Source organism: Chlorocebus sabaeus, chromosome 8 (genome assembly GCF_047675955.1).
Source record: "Chlorocebus sabaeus isolate Y175 chromosome 8, mChlSab1.0.hap1, whole genome shotgun sequence".
Taxonomy (NCBI): Eukaryota; Metazoa; Chordata; class Mammalia; order Primates; family Cercopithecidae; genus Chlorocebus; species Chlorocebus sabaeus.
The window spans coordinates 38,957,874-38,974,621 of NC_132911.1; the positions used below are offsets into that span (position 1 = coordinate 38,957,874).

The 16,748-nt window shown below is 37.3% G+C and overlaps 1 protein-coding gene across 2 annotated transcripts in view; it reads left to right on the forward strand.

Annotated features, from left to right (window-relative positions):
* ADAM32 (ADAM metallopeptidase domain 32) overlaps nucleotides 1-16,748 on the forward strand; it is a 145,106-nt gene that overhangs the window by 98,720 nt on the left and 29,638 nt on the right. For both annotated transcript variants that reach the window (XM_073018040.1, XM_073018039.1), the window contains exons 13-15: nucleotides 5,589-5,681; nucleotides 7,016-7,214; nucleotides 15,961-16,069. In XM_073018040.1, the coding sequence (XP_072874141.1) occupies nucleotides 5,589-5,681; nucleotides 7,016-7,214; nucleotides 15,961-16,069 (401 nt within the window). The remainder of the gene's footprint in view (nucleotides 1-5,588; nucleotides 5,682-7,015; nucleotides 7,215-15,960; nucleotides 16,070-16,748) is intronic.

Sequence of the window (16,748 nt, forward strand, 5' to 3'; positions counted from 1 at the left end):
GGTTTGCCAGTATTTTATTGAGGATTTTTGCATCGATGTTCATCAGGGATATTGGTCTAAAATTCTCTTTTTTTGTTGTGTCTCTGCCAGGCTGTGGTATCAGGATGATGTTGGCCTCATAAAATGAGTTAGGGAGGATTCCCTCTTTTTCTATTGATTGGAATAATTTCAGAAGGAATGGTACCAGCTCCTCCTTGTACCTCTGGTAGAATTCAGCTGTGAATCCATCTGGCCCTGGACTTTTTTTGGTTGGTAGGCTATTAATTATTGCCTCAATTTCAGAGCCTGCTATTGGTCTATTCAGGGATTCAACTTCTTCCTGGTTTAGTCTTGGAAGAGTGTAAGTGTCCAGGAAATTATCCATTTCTTCTAGATTTTCCAGTTTATTTGCATAGAGGTGTTTATAGTATTCTCTGATGGTAGTTTGTATTTCTGTGGGGTCAGTGGTGATATCCCCTATATCATTTTTAATTGCGTCGATTTGATTCTTCTCTCTTTTCTTCTTTATTAGTCTTGCAAGTGGTCTGTCAATTTTGTTGATCTTTTCAAAAAACCAACTCCTGGATTCATTGATTTTTTGGAGGGTTTTTTGTGTCTCTATCTCCTTCAGTTCTGCTCTGATCTTAGTTATTTCTTGCCTTCTGCTAGCTTTCGAATGTGTTTGCTCTTGCTTCTCTAGTTCTTTTAATTGCGATGTTAGAGTGTCAATTTTAGATCTTTCCTGCTTTCTCTTGTGGGCATTTAGTGCTATAAATTTCCCTCTACACACTGCTTTAAATGTGTCCCAGAGATTCTGGTATGTTGTATCTTTGTTCTTATTGGTTTCAAAGAACATCTTTAGTTCTGCCTTCATTTCATTATGTACCCAGTAGTCATTCAGGAGCAGGTTGGTCAGTTTCCATGTAGTTGAGCAGTTTTGATTGAGTTTCTTAGTCCTGAGTTCTAGTTTGATTGCACTGTGGTTTGAGAGACAGTTTGTTATAATTTCTGTTCTTGTACATTTGCTGAGGAGTGCTTTACTTCCAATTATGTGGTCAATTTTGGAGTAAGTACGATGTGGTGCTGAGAAGAATGTATATTCTGTTGATTTGGGGTGGAGAGTTCTATAGATGTCTATTAGGTCTGCTTGCTGCAGAGATGAGTTCAATTCCTGGATACCCTTGTTAACTTTCTGTCTCGTTGATCTGTCTAATGTTGACAGTGGAGTGTTGAAGTCTCCCATGATTATTGTATGGGAGTCTAAGTCTCTTTGTAAGTCTCTAAGGACTTGCTTTATGAATCTGGGTGCTCCTGTATTGGGTGCATATATATTTAGGATAGTTAGCTCTTCCTGTTGAATTGATCCCTTTACCATTATGTAATGGCCTTCTTTGTCTCTTTTGATCTTTGATGGTTTAAAGTCTGTTTTATCAGAGACTAGTATTGCAACCCCTGCTTTTTTTTGTTCTCCATTTGCTTGGTAAATCTTCCTCCATCCCTTTATTTTGAGCCTATGTATGTCTCTGCGTGTGAGATGGGTCTCCTGAATACAGCAGACTGATGGGTCTTGACTCTTTATCCAGTTTGCCAGTCTGTGTCTTTTAATTGGAGCATTTAGTCCATTTACATTTAAGGTTAAGATTGTTATGTGTGAGCTTGATCCTGCCATTATGATATTAACTGGTTATTTTGCTCGTTAGTTGATGCAGTTTCTTCCTAGCCTTGATGTTCTTTACATTTTGGCATGTTTTTGCAATGGCTGGTACCGGTTGTTCCTTTCCATGTTTAGTGCTTCCTTCAGGGTCTCTTGTAAGGCAGGCCTAGTGGTGACAAAATCTCTAAGCATTTGCTTATCTGTAAAGGATTTTATTTCTCCTTCACTTATGAAACTTAGTTTGGCTGGATATAAAATTCTGGGTTTAAAATTCTTTTCTTTAAGAATGTTGAATATTGGCCCCCACTCTCTTCTGGCGTGAAGAGTTTCTGCTGAGAGATCTGCTGTTAGTCTGATGGGCTTCCCTTTGTGGGTAACCCGACCTTTCTCTCTGGCTGCCCTTAAGATTTTTTCCTTCATTTCAACTTTGGTGAATCTGACAATTATGTGTCTTGGAGTTGCTCTTCTCGAGGAGTATCTTTGTGGCGTTCTCTGTATTTCCTGGATTTGAATGTTGGCCTGCCCTACTAGGTTGGGGAAGTTCTCCTGGATGATATCCTGAAGAGTGTTTTCCAACTTGGTTCCATTTTCCCCCTCACTTTCAGGCACCCCAATCAGACGTAGATTTGGTCTTTTTACATAATCCCATACTTCTTGCAGGCTTTGTTCATTTCTTTTTCTTCTTTTTTCTTTTGGTTTCTCTTCTCGCTTAATTTCATTCATTTGATCCTCAATCGCTGACATTCTTTCTTCCAGTTGATCGAGTCAGTTACTGAAGCTTGTGCATTTGTCACGTATTTCTCGTGTCATGGTTTTCATCTCTTTCATTTCGTTTATGACCTTCTCTGCATTAATTACTCTAGCCATCAATTCTTCCACTTTTTTTTCAAGATTTTTAGTTTCTTTGCGCTGGGTACGTAATTCCTCCTTTAGCTCTGAGAAATTTGATGGACTGAAGCCTTCTTCTCTCATCTCGTCGAAGTCATTCTCCGTCCAGCTTTGATCCGTTGCTGGCGATGAGCTGCGCTCCTTTGCTGGGGGAGATGCGCTCTTATTTTTTGAATTTCCAGCTTTTCTGCCCTGCTTTTTCCCCATCTTTGTGGTTTTATCTGCCTCTGGTCTTTGATGATGGTGATGTACTGATAGGGTTTTGGTGTAGGTGTCCTTCCTGTTTGATAGTTTTCCTTCTAACAGTCAGGACCCTCAGCTGTAGGTCTGTTGGAGATTGCTTGAGGTCCACTCCAGACCCTGTTTGCCTGGGTATCAGCAGCAGAGGCTGCAGAAGATAGAATATTTCTGAACAGCGAGTGTACCTGTCTGATTCTTGCTTTGGAAGCTTCCTCTCAGGGGTGTACTCCACCCTGTGAGGTGTGGGGTGTCAGACTGCCCCTAGTGGGGGATGTCTCTCAGTTAGGCTACTCAGGGGTCAGGGACCCACTTGAGCAGACAGTCTGTCCCTTCTCAGATCTCAACCTCCGTGTTGGGAGATCCACTGCTCTCTTCAAAGCTGTCAGACAGAGTCGTTTGCATCTGCAGAGCTTTCTGCTGCGTTTGTTATTGTTTACTGTGCCCTGTCCCCAGAGGTGGAGTCTACAGAGACAGGCAGGTTTCCTTGAGCTGCTGTGAGCTCCACCCAGTTCGAGCTTCCCAGCAGCTTTGTTTACCTACTTAAGCCTCAGCAATGGCGGGCGCCCCTCCCGCAGCCTCGCTGCTGCCTTGCTGGTAGATCACAGACTGCTGTGCTAGCAATGGGGGAGGCTCCGTGGGTGTGGGACCCTCCCGGCCAGGTGTGGGATATGGTCTCCTGGTGTGCCTGTTTGCTTAAAGCGCAGTATTGGGGTGGGAGTTACCCAATTTTCCAGGTGTTGTGTGTCTCAGTTCCCCTGGCTAGGAAAAGGGATTCCCTTCCCCCTTGTGCTTCCCAGGTGAGGCAATGCCTCGCCCTGCTTCAGCTCTTGCTGGTGGGGCTGCAGCAGCTGACCAGCACCGATCGTCTGGCACTCCCCAGTGAGATGAACCCAGTACCTCAGTTGAAAATGCAGAAATCACCGGTCTTCTGTGTCGCTCGCGCTGGGAGTTGGAGACTGGAGCTGTTCCTATTCGGCCATCTTGCTCCACCTTGATTTCTATTTTTATTTCACTGTGGCTTGAGTGTATGGTTGGTATAATTTCAATTTTTAAAAAATTTATTTAGACTTGGTTTATGGTTGAGCATGTGGTTGATCTTAGAGTATGTTCCGCGCATGGATAAGAAAAATGTATATTCTGTTGTTGACATATGGGGAACTCTGTAAATGTGTATTAGGTCCAATTGGTTAAGTGTTGAATTACATTCAGAATTTCCTTTTTAGTTTTCTGTCTTGGTGGTCTGTCTAACACTGTCAGTGGGGTATTAAAGTTCTCCACTATTATTGTGTGATTCAGTGTTTTTGTAGGTTGAGAAATAGCTAGAATCTAGGTTCTACAGTGTTCAGTGCATATATATTTGGTACCATTAATTCTTGTTGAACTCTTTTTCATTATGTGATGTCATTATTTATCTTTTATTACTGTTTTTGGTCCAAAGTTTATGTTATCTGATATAAAAATAGTGACTTCTGCTGTTTTTTGTTTTCCATTTGCATGATCTTTCTCCAACCCTTTACTATGAGCCTACTGGTTTTGTTACATATAATATAAGATGGATCTCTTGAAGACAGCAGATGGATGGGTTTTGTTTTTTTATTCAATTTGCGCTTATAGTCTCTTTTACTTATTTCTACTTGGATCTATATTATTTCTTTCATTCCACTAATTTTAAGTTTGATTTCTTCTTGCCTTTCTAGTTTCTTGAGGTGCATCATTAGGTTGCTGATTTGAGAGTTTTCTCCTTTTTTGATGTAGGCATTTATTCTTATAAACTACCATCTTAGTATTGCTTTGCTGTATCTCATAGGTTTTGTTATGCTGTGTTTCTATTTCATTTGTTTCAAGCAATTTTTTTTATTCTTTATTTCTTCATTGACTGTTGATCATTCAGGAGCATGTTGTTTAATTTCTGTGTGTTTGTGTAGTTTTCTAAGTTCTTGTTATTGATTTCTATTTTATTCCATTGTGGTCAGAAAAGATACTTCATATGATTTTAATTGTTTTTTGAATTTGCTGAGTTGTGTTTTTTAGCTTAGCATATGGTCTGTTCTGAAGAATGTTTCACTTGCTAATGAAAAGAATATGCATTTTATAGCTGTTTGATGAAATGTTGTGTTAGGTCCATTTGGTCTAGAGTGTGGTTTAACTGTGATATCTCTGTTGATTTTTTTTTTTTTTTTTTTTTTTGGTCTGGGTGATCTTTCTGTTACTGAGTGAGGTGTTGAATTATCCAAGTATTATTGTAATGTATTCTTTCTTTCTCTTTATGTCAATTAATGTTTGCTTTATATATTTGGATTCACCAGTGTTGGGTGCACTATATTTAGAATTATTATATTCTCTTGCTAAATGGACTACTTTGGTATTATATGGGAACCACCTTTGTTTCTTTTTACAGTCTTTGACTTGAATTCTATTTTATCTAATATAAATATAGCTTTTCCTGCTCTTTTGTGTTTCCATGTGCATGTAATACATTTTTCCATGCCTTTATTTTCAGTCTATGTGTGTCTTCATACATGATGTATTTTTAAAGGCAGCATATAGTGAGGTCTTGCTTTTTATCCATTTTGACATTCTCCATGTCTTTTAAGTAGAGAATATAGTCCAGAGGAAGGTAAGTAGGTTACTAGTTACTCTCTTATGACTGGTAGTATAAGTCCTACATTAGTGTTTTAAATGTTTAGAGATGTTAAAACCTATAACTATCAGCAGCATTCATATCCCTTTCCAAATTCAAACAGTAAGCCCATCAAAATATAACTCCTTGTAAAGGTTTTACTATTGTCATGATGTATTTTTACTTGTACCTTTCACCAATTCATAGCAATGTGGACCTGCAAGCTGTTGTGACTTTCGAACTTGTGTGCTGAAAGACGGAGCACAATGTTATAGAGGATCATGCTGCAGAGACTGTCAAGTAAGATTTAAGTTTATGAACATTTTTCAGATATGTAATAAATCATGTGCAGGGTACTTTACAACACTTAGACCTACAGCTGTAAATCAGTTAAGTTACTTTCCAGATAAAGAGAAAGATAATAAACTCAGAATCGGATTTCTGATTTTTGTTAACTTTTCTTAGGTGTTCTACATGCCAATATTTTCAGTAAGTTGATGCTGTTGTTTTTTACACCTTGATTTAGAGATATTATAGGATTCTTCAATAGAGAAGACCTCCATTGAATGGAATAATTATTTATTTGCTTGATACAATATTTATATTATTGTAAATAAAAATGTTTTTATGGGTTGTGAATAAGTATCTATATCTAATTGAAAGATACAGCAGATTTCCTTGAAGGTATAAGGAATGAAGCTCACTAAAAGTAACATTTTTCATATGGTGCATGTAGCGTAACATTTAAACTTTGAACTTATTATTCAAAGATCATTTGACTTAAAGATTATGTTTTAGTTTATATGGTGAAGACATTGACTCCTGTTTTCTGTTTTTCTTTTCAGCTCTTCTAAAATATTATTAACAGGTTTCTCATAGGAGAATACCTCTGTTGAATTATCTGTAATGCATTCTATCTTCATGACTGTCCTGCACTGATGCAGTTTTATGTATTCTTTTCTTAGGATGTTATTATCTGATTGCATTCTTACTTCTATATCTTTTTAGTGTCAGCTGGAAGTCATCAATTAAGAATTTTGAGATAAATTTTTTATTTAAGATTCTTTTTGTAAATTTCCACAATTCTGTATGTGAAAGAGTCTACATACTTCCATGATGTGAGAGAAAGGTTATAGTTGGGTTCCTTCCTCTCCAAAGACTCTCACAGTTCAACTGCGTTTTAAATCACGCTTGTGTTTCCCTCTGCAGTTATTCATGTTTCACAGTTGTCATAGAATTTTAAAGTATTCCGTACTTACACACTATGGCTTGAAAAAGTATATTTCATTTAGAAATGGACTAAATTACAGTATTTTCACCCAAAAGAAATAAATTTCCTAAGCTTAAAGCAAACGTTCTTCTCTTACATTGAGAATACAAATAAAACTTTGACTTTCATCACATCAGATTTGTGTTTTACATTTTTTTGTACATATATCTTACCTCCTATTTTAGTCAATAACATTCTATTTATATTTTTATATTATTAGCATAGTAATTTGTGTAAAAAAGTATTAATATACATTAATGGATAGACTAAAGTGAAAATGATTAACACAATTTTGAAGTAAATATTAATAAACACAGTAATCCTATTTGTAGTGCTTTATTTTTTATATTCTAATTTCTCTTAGATTTTACAATCAGGTGTTGAATGTAGGCCGAAAGCACATCCTGAATGTGACATTGCTGAAAATTGTAATGGAAGCTCACCAGAGTGTGGTCCTGACATAACTTTATTCAATGGACTTCCATGCAAAAATAGCAAGTTTATTTGTTATGATGGAGACTGCCATGATCTTGATGCACGTTGTGAGAGTGTATTTGGAAAAGGTAATATCTTTTTGTTACATCTAAATGGCCCTTAACATTGTTATTAACATTACCAGGATAATGGGGAATATTTTTAATATATATAAAATGTGAAATTTTTATATGGTATAAAATGTGGAATATATTATATGTATATATTTTATTATATGTATAAGCAAACATATACACACTAATTCTTCTTTTTAATGTTTATATTTTTTCCATCTTTGCTGACATATAACTGACAAAAATTGTATGTATGTTTTTAGGTGTTTGATTTTGTTTTGATATATGTATACATTGTGAAATATTTGCCAGTTAAGCTGATTAACATGTCCATCATCTCATATAGTTACCATTTTCTTTTTTATCCTTTAAAAGAATTTTTGTATCTATCCTTTCTGCAGATTTTGAGTATATAATACAATATCATTTACTAAAGTCACATTGTTGTACATTACATCTCTTGAACTTATTTATTTTGCATAACTGATACTTTGTACCCCTTGACTAGCATTTCCCCATTTCCCCCCTTACCTCAGCTTCTTGCAACCATCATTCCACTCTCTGTATTTTTGAGTTTGACAATTTTAGATTGCATATATAAGTGAGATCATGCATTATCTATCTATCTGTATCTGGCTTATTTCACTTAGCATAATGGCCTCCAGGTTCACCTGTGTTATTGCAAATGGCAGGATTTTCCTCCTTACTCTGACTGAGTAATATTGCATTTTGTATGTTTGTGTATATGTATATATCTATATAAACACAGACATATATATATATATATATATATATCACATTTTTAATACATTTATCTGTTTACCTAAGCTAAAAGTGAACTTTCTTCTCTTATACTCGGACACAAGTAAAACTGACTTTCATTACATCAGATTGTGTTACACTTTTTCAATCAAATAGACACCAGTTGTTTCCAAATCTTGATTATTGTGAAAATGTAGCAATAAACACGGGGGTGCAGATATCTCTTTTGCAATATTGATTCATTTCCTTTGAATCTGTACTCAGTTGGAATTGGTGAATCATAAGGTAGTTCTACTTTTGATTTCTAAGGATGTTCTATATTGTTTTCCATAGAGGCTATACCAATTTATATTCCCACGGACAGTGTATGGGGGTTTCTTTTCTCCACATCTTCACCAACATTTATTATCTTTTATCTTTTTGACAATAGTCATTCTAACAGATGTGAAGTGGTATCTCATTGTGGTTCTGTGATTAGTGATGAGCATCTTTTCATATATGTCTTGATGAATTGTGTGTATTCTTTGGAGAAATGTTTATTCAATCTTTTCTCCATTTTTGATCAGGTTATTTTCTTTTGGTACTGAGTTTTATGAGTTACTCATATATTTTGGAAATGAATTCCTTACTATACACATGATCTGCAAATACTTTATATTATTTTATAGAAGTTGGCTTTTCACTATGTTGATTTCTTCCTTTGTTGTGCAAAAGATTTTTAGGATGCCGGTCTTCATCCCCTCACAAAAAACAAAAAAATAGGCAACTATTTATGAAGTATAATAGTCTTGCAAAGGCTCTAAGGTCCATCTGAGAACCCTCTAGCAGTACAGTGGAGAAAAAAATGGGAAAATCTGTAAAGAAGGATTGCTGATTACAGCAGCACATCTGAGATATATGGAAGTGGTTATGAACAAAGAAGGGAGGAGGCCATCAGTATTAGCCACTCAGCATGTGCCATTGTCATCTCCAATAGCCTGCTCTGCAGAGGACAGTGGTGTCTTTTATTAATGAGGTAACCAACAGTCATCCCAGTCTCTGGCTCCATGGAAAATGAGATCCAAATGTGCCTTTCCTCCAAGAATCAGCTACTGTTTTATAGCTGTGGGACTTGAGCAACTACCCCTCCCAACCCTGTGCGCACCCCTGACCCTGGAGCTGTGGTTCGGGTCTGCAGTGTGTGTACTCATGCCTCAGGCTCAGAGATAGTGCAGCTATGTGTGAGTCTTCACACTGAACCTAGGAACTTTTGTTCCTGTACACCCACATGTGCTTAAGACCCTGACTCTCCTTCTGCTCCACAAACACCCACTGTACTTCGTACATCATTACTTATGTGGAAGCAGGGCTGTCTTCACCTTAGGCACCAGTGTCACTGCTGCCCCGTACCCTTTGGTCTCTTCATGTGTGCTTGTGATTCAGACCCTGGCTCTGTGGCTACTGCATGGGCACCGTGCATCAGACACCAGTCAGGGAATGCCCTCAAACCAGACCTTGTGCCAAATGAAATTGCCCAGGGCCATGACCTCCCTAGTGGGAGAAAAAGAGATTGAGGACCCCAGGATCCTTCACCCTTGGAAACACAGCAGTCTCATTGTCCCTGCAGATACCACAACTTTAGCTGCTCAGGACCCCCTGCAATCTTTGTTAATGTTGACTTCAGCTAACAGAAATGAATGGAGGGTTCACTGCTGTGTCTTCATCAAAGACAGAACCATCCAACTCTACCTTTCTAACAACCTTTTTCCCACCTATAGAGTAAGATTTTTTTTTTAATCAATGAAAGCATTCTGTAAAGTTTCAAAATGGTGACTCTGCATCAAATTTGAAGGTATCAATGCAATACAATAAGAAACATGAAAAACGGAGGAAACTTATCACCATCAAATGACACAATAATTTTCTAATAACTGATCCCAAAGAAATAAAGATCTTCAAATTGCCTGAACGAGATTCAAAATAATTGTTCTAAGGATACTCCACAAACTTCAAAAGATCACAGAGAAATAGCATATATTTTTTATAAAAAATAATCAAATTATTGGGCTGAAGAACACAATGAATAACATTAAAATGCAATAGATAACATCAACAACAGAATTCACAAAGGAAAAGAAAGATCTGTGAACTTGCAAATAGATTACTTGTATATATACAACTAGAGGAGAAATAAGAAAAAAGAATGGAAAGAAACAAAGAAACAAACACTATGGGATTTTGAAACAGCATCAAGAAAGCTAACATTCTCATTATAAGAGGTAAGAAACAAGAAGAGAGACAAGGACAGAAAGTTTATTTAAAATAATAATAACTGAAAACTTCCAAATTCTTAGGAAAGATATAAATGCACAGGTACAGGAAGCTCAAAATCCTTCAGTCAGGTTTAATCCAAAGAAGATTACACCAAGCTCAAAATTCTTCAGTCGGGTTTAATTCAAACAAGACTATGCCAAGACATATTGTAATGAAGACAATGAAATTTTGAAAGAAGCAAGAGAAAAAAAAAGATTAAGTAACATAATCCAACATATAAGTTGGATTGTCTCAGCAAATACTTTGCCAGTGAGGACAGTGGAACGATATAGTGCTGAAAGAAAAAAAAATGTCAACCAAGAATACTTTATCTGGCAAAGCTGTTCTTCAGGAATAAAGGAAAGATAAAACTTTCCGAGACAAACAAAAGCTCAAGGAATTTATTGCCACTAGATCTATCTTCAAACAAATGTCAATGGGAGTTCTCCCATCTAAAACAAAAAGACTAATATGTAGGATGGAAATATATAGAAATATAACATTCACTGGTAAAAATAAGTATATAGTCAAATTCAGAATACCAAATACCAAAATGCCAATATGTCTCTAGTATAAAGGTTAATAGACAAAACTACTGAAATAATTATTACTATAATAATTTGTTAAGGAATATGCAACATAAAAATTTATAAATTTATAAATTGAGATGGATCATCATGGCAGATGGGAGGCAGGACTAGATTACAGCTCCGGATGGGACAGTGTGTGGTGGCTCACATTGTGAATTTTAGCTCCAGATCAACTGCAAGAACAAACCAGCAATCCTGAGAGGACCCACAGACCCTCTGAAGGAAGTGGACTGCTCCTGCAGGACCCAGGAGATACCTCAAATACTGTGAGTGCCCCAACTGTGGAAGTGGGAAAGGGGGACCCTCCCTTCCTCCTCTCCTGAACACACACCCCCATTGGAGAAACTGAAGGCCTGTCTGAGGGAGAAGTTTCCGAACTTACTTGGAGCTGCATCAATTTAGAGAGCTGAGCAAAATATAGGGGTAGCGGAAGCAGGAAAAAGACCCTGGGAGCTTGCTAGGTCCCCAAGCAGACCATTCCTGCCTGGCACCACAGGGATCTATCTGGAGGATGGCCAGAGGAGCAGTGGGTAAAACTTCACAGGGAGAAGGAAACAAGACTTGGGGCTGTTGAAGTGGGGCATGGTGGGAGTGAGACAGGCCCTTCAGTTTGCATGGGAGCTGGTTGAGGCCTGTGACTGCCAGCTTTCCCCCACTTCCCTGACAACCTGCATGACTCAGCAGAGGCAGCCATAATCCTCCTAGGTGCACAACTCCAGTGACCTGGAATCTCACCCCCACCCCACACAGCAGCCGCAGCTGGACCTGACTAAGGAGAGTCTGAGCTCAGACATGCCTAATCCTGCCCCCACCTGATGGTCTTCCTTACCCCTTCTGGTCACTGAAGACAAAGGGCATATACTCTTGGGAGTTCTAGGGACCCACCCACCACTGGTCCCTCTCCATACTACCACAGCTGATGCTCTCTGGAAAGGACCACCTCCTGGCAGGAGGCCAACTGGCACAAAAACAGGGCATTAAGCCACCAAAGCTAAGAACCCTTATGTAGTCCATTACACCCTCTGCTACCTCCACCAGAACAGTTGCTGGTATCCATAGCTGAGAGACTCATAGACAGTTCATATCACAGGACTCTGTGCAGACAATTACCAGTACCAGCCTGGAGCTGGGTAGACTCGTTGGATGGTTAGACCCAGAAGACAGACAACAATCACAGCAGTTTGGCTCATAGAAAGCCACATCCATAGAAAAAGGGGGTGAGTACTACATCAAGGGAACACCCCATGGGACAAAAGAATCTGAACAAAAGCCTTCAGCCCTACACCTTCCCTCTGACAGAGACTACCCAAATGAGAAGGAACCAGAAAACTATTCCTGGTAATATGACAAAACAAGGCTCTTTAACATCCCCCCCAAATCACACTAGTTCACAAGCAATGGATTAAAACCAAGAAGAAATCCTTGATTTACCTGAAGAAGAAATCAGGAGATTATTTATTAAGCTAATCAGGGAGGCAACAGAGAAAGGAGAAGCCTAATGCAATGAAATCCAAAAAATGACACAAGAAGTGAAGGGAGAATTATTCAAGGAAATAGACAGTTCAAAGAAAAAAACAATGAAAAATTCTGGGAATTTTGGACACACTGTTAGAAATGCAAAATGCTCTGGAAAGTCTTAGCAATAGAACTGAACAAGTAGAAGAAAGAAATTCAGAGTTCTAAGATATGGTCTTTGAAATAATCAAATCCAACAAAGACAAGGGAAAAAGAATAAGAAAATATGAACAGAGCGTCCAATAAGTCTGGGATTATGTTAAACGACCAAGCCTAAGAATAATTGGTGCTCCTGAGTAAGAAGAGGATTCTAAAAGTTTGGAAAACATATTTGGGGGAATAATCGAGAAAAACTTCCCTGGCCTTGTGAAAGACCTAGACATCCAAATACAAGAAGCACAAGGAGCACCGGGGAAATTCATTGCAAAAAGATCATTGCCTAGGCACATTGTCATCAGGTTTTCCAAAGTTAAGATGAGGGAAAGATCTTAAGAGCTGTGAGACAGAAGCACCAGGTAACCTATAAAGGAAGACCTATCAGATTATCAGCAGATTTCTCAACAGAAACCCTACAAGCTAGAAGAGATTGGGGCCCTATCTTCAGCCTCCTCAAACAAAACAATTATCAGCCAAGAATTTTGTATCCAGTGAAACTAAGCATCATTTATGAAGGAAAGATACAGTCTTTTTCAGACACACAAATGCTGAGAGAATTTGCCGTTACCAAGCCACCACTAGAAGAACTGCTAAAAGGAGCTCTAAATCTTGAAACAGATCCTGTAAACACATCAAAACAAAACCTCTTTCAAGAATAAATCACACAGGACCTATAAAACAAAAATACAAGTTAAAAAGCCAAAACAAAAAACCCAAAGTACAGAGGCAACAAAGAGCATGATGAATACAATGGTACTTCACATTTCAGTACTAACATTGAATGTAAATGGGCTAAATGCTCCACTTAAAAGATACAGAACCCCAGAATGTATAAAACCTCATCAATAAACTATTTGCTGGCTTTAGGAGACTCACCTAACACATAAGGAGTCACATATACTTAAAGTAAAGGGGTGGAAAAAGGCATTTCATGCAAATGGACACCAAAAGCAAGCAGGGGTAGCTATACTTACATCAAACAAAACAAACTTTAAAGCAATAGCAGTTAAAAGAGACAAAGAGGGACATTATATAATGGTAAAAGGACTTGTCCAACAGGAAAATATCACAATCCTAAACATATATGCAACTATCACTGGAGCTGCCAAATTTATAAAACAATTACTAATAGATCTGAGAAATGACAACAACATAATAATAGTGGGGGACTTCAGTACTCCACTCACAGCACTAGACAGTTATCGAGACAGAAAGTCAACAAAGAAACAATGAATTTAAACTATACCTTGGAAAAATGGATTTAACAGATATATACAGAACATTTCATCCAACAACTGCAGAATATACATTCTATTCAACAGTGCATGGAACATACTCCAAGATAGACCCAATTATAAGCCATAAAATGAGTCTCAATAAATTTAAGAAAACTGAAATTATGTCAAGCACTCTCTCAGACCACATTTATCTCAGACACCCACATTTATTGCCCTGGTGCCATCCATGCACAACTATCTATGAAAGTGCATCCACTATTTTAATGTACATCAAAGCATTTGATAATAGATTGCTGCACATCAAAGCATTTGATAATGTGGTACTGGGGATCTAATTACACCATTTGGACCGTGGAAGAGCAAATTCTATTGCTTACTAAACTTAGTCAATATACTCTATTATAGGGGATATTTAACATACGACTTCACATTTGCAAAGTGCTGCCCTTTTTATTAGTATTTTCATTTCACTTTTGAAAACCAAGACAAGTCTGAGAGAAAGTGATGATTTAATACTAATGGGAGAGAGTGTTTAAGGGAGAAATTAATGATAGGGGGTTATTGGTAACTTTAGATGCCATATGTAGACTAATAAAATTGAGTTCGTTGAAGACTATACTTTCAGCAGAATTCATCTGACTGCTTTGTGACCAAACATATTCTTTACATTATCTTTCTAAACTGAATTGAATTTTCAAATTTCTTTCTCCAGACAATCTCTCAGTGTTTAACATGCCCTCCATTGGCATTCCTAACCTGGTATCTCACATTCACTATTGAACTGATTAAACATTGTGAATACGCTGAACTAGTATTGCCTATCCTCATGGAATCTATATAATCTCCCATAATGGACCAATATCAAAAATAGTGGAAAGAGATAAGATGAGGGGAAAACAAAACCCCAAAAAAGAACAGCAGAAAGAAAAAATGTGTATCATAGAAGGTACAGGTAAACAGGAGAAACTTTCTTGATCTTGAAAGAGAATGGAGAGGGATTAGATGGGAATTAATAGTGACTAAATAGCTATAATATTAAATCTCATAACAATTCATTGACATATATTATTATCTACTTTTGTCAATAAAGCAGTTAGATTTAGAGAGGTTCATTTTGGAGAAGGTAACTGTGCTAGGTAGAATCCTAAAGTGACTCCCAGAATTTTTCTGGTGTAGACACTACTTGGATAATTCCCTCCCTTTGAGTTGGGGTAGAACCAGTGAATATATGATTGAATATCAATCCTGTGATTAGCTTATATACTAAAGGTCAAGGAATTTTGAAGATGTAGTTAAGGTCTACTATCAGTCAGTTTTGAGTTAATCAAAAGGGAGGTCACTCTGAGTGCGCCTGAACTAATCATGTGAGCCCTTAAAAGACAGGAAATGTCAGAAAGATTCTCCTGTGGGTTTGGAGGAAGAAAGCTGCTGTGTTCTGAGAGTGCCATGTGACTAGGACCTGTGAGGAAGTTCTAAGAGCAAAGAGCAATCCCTAGCAGACAGCTAGCAAACCTACAACTGCAAAAAACTGAACTACTAACAACCAGTGACCTTTGAAGGGGATGTAAACCTGCAGATGACACTGCAGCCCCAGCCAGTATTTTGATCTCAGCATAGTATGCAGAGAAAACCCATATGACTTGCTGAACTAACCTAGTGAGTCCATGACAATAAATGGGTGTTGTTTTAAGCTGCCCAATCTTTTCTAACTTTTTACAGAGAAATAAAAAATCTGATATAATGAAGGAAAAAATAGATAAATACATAGGTTGCTAATTTTGGTCCCTTCAATTGAGACTACCTGAAGATACAATGAAGTTTCTTCTCATTGAAGAAATTTTATTGATTTTGTTATAGACCTGGTTTTTTATGAGTTCACACTCAGAATCTAGAAGATTGGTATAGTTTTCTTGGTTTATCTCTCTATTGCTTTCTTTCACAGAGCCCTCTTCTAGTTGACACTTCTATAACATCTCCCCTCCACCTATATTATCTTTTGTGATGGAAATGGATGGAAATGAAGCAAAAGGAGCAATAACAGTGGGCATTGCATTTCTCTTTACTTTTCACTCATTCCTTACAACCTCACTAGGAAAAATGTTTCAATTAGATATTAATAGAGAGATAAAGGGAACATTATATGAAGAAATGGAGGAAGATGAAAAACCAATAAACATTTTAATCCAAATGTATTTCTAACTTTAACAGGTTCAAGAAATGCTCCATTTGCCTGCTATGAAGAAATACAATCTCAAGCAGACAGATTTGGGAACTGTGGCAGGGATAGAAATAACAAATATGTGTTCTGTGGATGGAGGTATGCTCTACAAATATAAATGATACTTTTCTTATGTTCTATTAGATTTTTTAAAACATTGCCCCCTTCTCTTTAGTTTATGTCATTCATTCCAGTGGTTTAAAGTATTACATGTGCATGGGAGTGAATCTCAAGTCAAAATCTCCAGCCCTGACACCTCTCTTGTGCTGCAGGCTAAAATTTCATCTTATTTTTAAACATTTATACGTGAATGCCCATTATGTTTCTAAATCCAATCCAAAGTTGAAATTCATAATAGCCACTGTACCTTTCCTACTTATTTTTCCTTTCCATCCTCTTGGTTACTTGCCTATGAGGAAGACTGCTCAGTGTCTATAAAATGCAGTTCAATTCCTCCTGAATCTGAAGAGCCAGGTTTTTGATATTTTGATCATGAGTTTAGTTTTACAAAACATCTCTTAGGAACCTACTATACACCACACATTGGGCTAAATCCTAGTTAGCAAATCATACTCATACACTCATGGAATTTGTAGACTCATAAATATACCATGAAGTTTTATGCTTCCTTGACTTGCTTATGCTGTTACTTTTGTTTAGAAATACTTCACTGTTTCTGTTGAAAGCTTACTAATTTGTGAGTTTTAACTCAGATGGTGTCTCCTCTATGAAGTTTTCCTTAACTGTGAGGTTAGGATGTGTCCTCTAATCTCACAGT